Genomic DNA, 2,774 nt, shown 5'->3' with positions numbered 1-2,774 from the left:
TACAATAAAACACTTTATGAGATACTAAATACACTTTGTGTAAATAAAAATTTTTTATGGAAAAGTAAATAAATGTTATTAAAAATACAATGAAATAAAAATAACTCATTATTTTATCAATGAAATAACTAGGGTAGGTTTCTTACACCAAAACTCGTGTGGCTTCATAAATAAAAATCAAAAAAAAAAAAATGAAAAAGAAGATTCCTGAAGTACTTATAGTAGAAACTATATTTCCTTTATGCATCTTCATTATTTCTCAAACTTGTGCCTTGCTCACTATCCTTCCTTTTTTTCAATTTTTCATTGTCAAAACCTTGTTTTGCATCTTTTAGCCAGTTTTAGCAATATGAAAATCTGCGGTTTCTTTATTATAGAAAAAGTCAATGCCTCTATCAACTCTTTCTTTTTTGTGTAACTTCAAAGCAGCTGCAAACAAAAATATAAGATATATTACTTACTAATTTTTTTAATGCAAATATAAATATTAGGTTGACGTAAGATTAAATTTATATTATAAGGATTAATTATATATAATATTAGCAATAGAAAAACATTATCCATTTCACAACATATATTACTATATATTACAAATATTGGTAATGCATACTGTAAATGAACATATTATTCTATTTTTATTTATAACGAAAATAGCAATAGTATCATAAAACATGTATATCTATACAATTTTTTACAAATCTTACCAATAACAAGATCATAAGTTCTGGTACCTACAAACTTATTTTTCTCAATTTGTACTCCTTTTCTATTACATTCTTTTAAGTTAAAGTTTACAGCAACTTTGTTTGTCATTAATCTACGCATAATATAATATACAGAATCTTTCAAATCATTCTTGCCATGCTCTACTAATAGACGAATCTGTAATATGTTAAAATAATTTATAAATAAAATACATGATGCAAAAAGGGCTCATAAATATCATTATCCTAAACAGTACAATATTTCAAATTAAAACATAACATATCTTTAAGACATCGGGACATATAACGTCATAAAAACATTTTATGTCTCGATTTTGGACATTATGTTATCTAGGATGGATATTTCGAAAACATATTTAAGCAGAGATAAAATATTTTCTTACCGTTATCAATTTATTCTCTTCGACCATTATAAAGTTTTCCCATTTATTAAATTCTTCCATGGAAATCAATGGAAGAGTTGGAATCCCAGCAGAGTTGTTAGATTTCTACAGGATTACACGTCGCGGTATAAATTTTTAGAACAGTTGCGTGTAAGTTGTCGATGCGATTTCGCAAATCATTTATAGCAGCCATTAGAGTTCTTTCGTTACATACTATAGTAATAGCTTTCGGCTATTTTATAAACAAAATAAATTTGTCATGACATAAAGGAAAAACGGGTTGTTATATTAATTAATAATTAAATTCTACATTAACTGCTATACATTCAAAATTGACTAATTTTTTTGTTGCTCGGGTAGTTAACAATATAGAAATTATTTATATTTCTTTGTGTAAAACGCAACTTACTATTTCTCTTGACAGGTGATTTCTGCAAGAGATTTGCTAGTGACTTCTGTGTAACTACAATGTAAAATTTAAAAACAATATAACCACAAGAAATGAAAAATATAATTTTTAATAATTATATTATATGTACTTTCCGCAAAGTTATATAAAATTGTATCTATGAGAACAACAAAAGTAATCTTACTTTGTGACTGTCGGATTGCTGTACAAGAATTTGAATTATCACTGTACTCGTGTCTGCTTATTATTTCATTTTGTTTCTTTGTTTGTAAATCTTTTTGAATATCATTATACTTATATTTGTTTATTATCTTGTCTTGATTTTTCGATTGTACATATTTTTGAATATTACTTTCTTTCTTCTTTTTTGAATGATTGACAGAACCAATTATTTCATCGGTACTTTCATCAAAAGATGAATACACCATATATAAAGTATCCGATACTTGAGTCTCTTGTGATTTAGAAGTGGAAGGAACATCTAGATAATTTTTTAAAGATATTTTTAAAGATATATGGTAAAAGCAATTAATAATAGCATATATAAATATTGAGATAAATAAACACATTGAAAGAAACAACAAAGCCTAGGTTGATCTATTCGCTGAATGTTCATTGCGATAATTTTAAAATGTACTGGGAGGATAATAATGTTTAGTAGGGTGAAATTAACGCGTTGAATATTTTTACGGAATTATTAAACTTGATTCCTTTATTACATGAGTTGCAAAAAATCAGATTTGACGTGGAAGGATGATTCTCCGCATACGTTTAATAAGAAAAAATTCGTCGCGTGCGTTTTACATTGCCAAACATTATTCTTTCAGTAGAATTCCCAGACAGCACAATGTGCAAAATTGGGACATAAGATGTCTTTAAAACGACTTAAAGATATCTTATATCCTGATGTCTTAAGAGTGGTCTACAATGAGAACTTAAGCCATAAAACTTAAGCTTTAAGGGGATGCTGAACGCGATCGCGAACTTCGAAAGCGTCGGTAATGTAGTACGCGTCGGTTTAGGACAGACGCTAGATAGCAGTGTATGTTCGACGCGGCCCCATCAATAATACAATTTCGACTCCACGCACGCAGCGCAGAGTTGCCAGATCTAAGATGCAGCGTTGTCCTCTCTCCGCTTACGCAGAGACGCTTTGTCGATCTGTGTGACGATCGTCGTTACATAGATCCTAACTGATCTCTGCATGAGCCGTAGAGAAAGTATAATGTAACCAAACGAGAGCCACATATATGCGTA

The 2,774-nt window shown here is 29.1% G+C and overlaps 1 protein-coding gene across 2 annotated transcripts in view; it reads right to left on the bottom strand.

The window, feature by feature from the left end:
* Positions 1 to 63: 63 nt before the first annotated feature.
* The window catches only part of LOC116852622, a 19,101-nt gene continuing 16,390 nt past the window's right edge, over positions 64 to 2,774 (bottom strand). Inside the window, exons 4-8 of one of the 2 annotated variants that reach the window (XR_004379803.1) lie at positions 1,702 to 1,998; positions 1,518 to 1,571; positions 1,109 to 1,340; positions 705 to 882; positions 64 to 429 (exon numbers count right to left, since the gene is read on the bottom strand). Coding sequence is in view for 1 of the 2 variants with exons in the window: in XM_032833150.1 (XP_032689041.1) it covers positions 332 to 429; positions 705 to 882; positions 1,109 to 1,168 (336 nt within the window). In the remaining variant the exon portion in view is untranslated. Of the gene's footprint in view, positions 430 to 704; positions 883 to 1,108; positions 1,362 to 1,517; positions 1,572 to 1,701; positions 1,999 to 2,774 lie in introns of those variants that run through there. The other variant, XM_032833150.1, reaches the window with a different exon arrangement.

This window comes from Odontomachus brunneus, unplaced genomic scaffold (genome assembly GCF_010583005.1).
Source record: "Odontomachus brunneus isolate Ranch 3 - 2012 unplaced genomic scaffold, Obru_v1 Obru_scaffold_241, whole genome shotgun sequence".
NCBI lineage: Eukaryota > Metazoa > Arthropoda > Insecta > Hymenoptera > Formicidae > Odontomachus > Odontomachus brunneus.
Note: the sequence above shows the minus strand (reverse complement) of the source record. Positions and strands in the feature narration are given on the sequence as shown.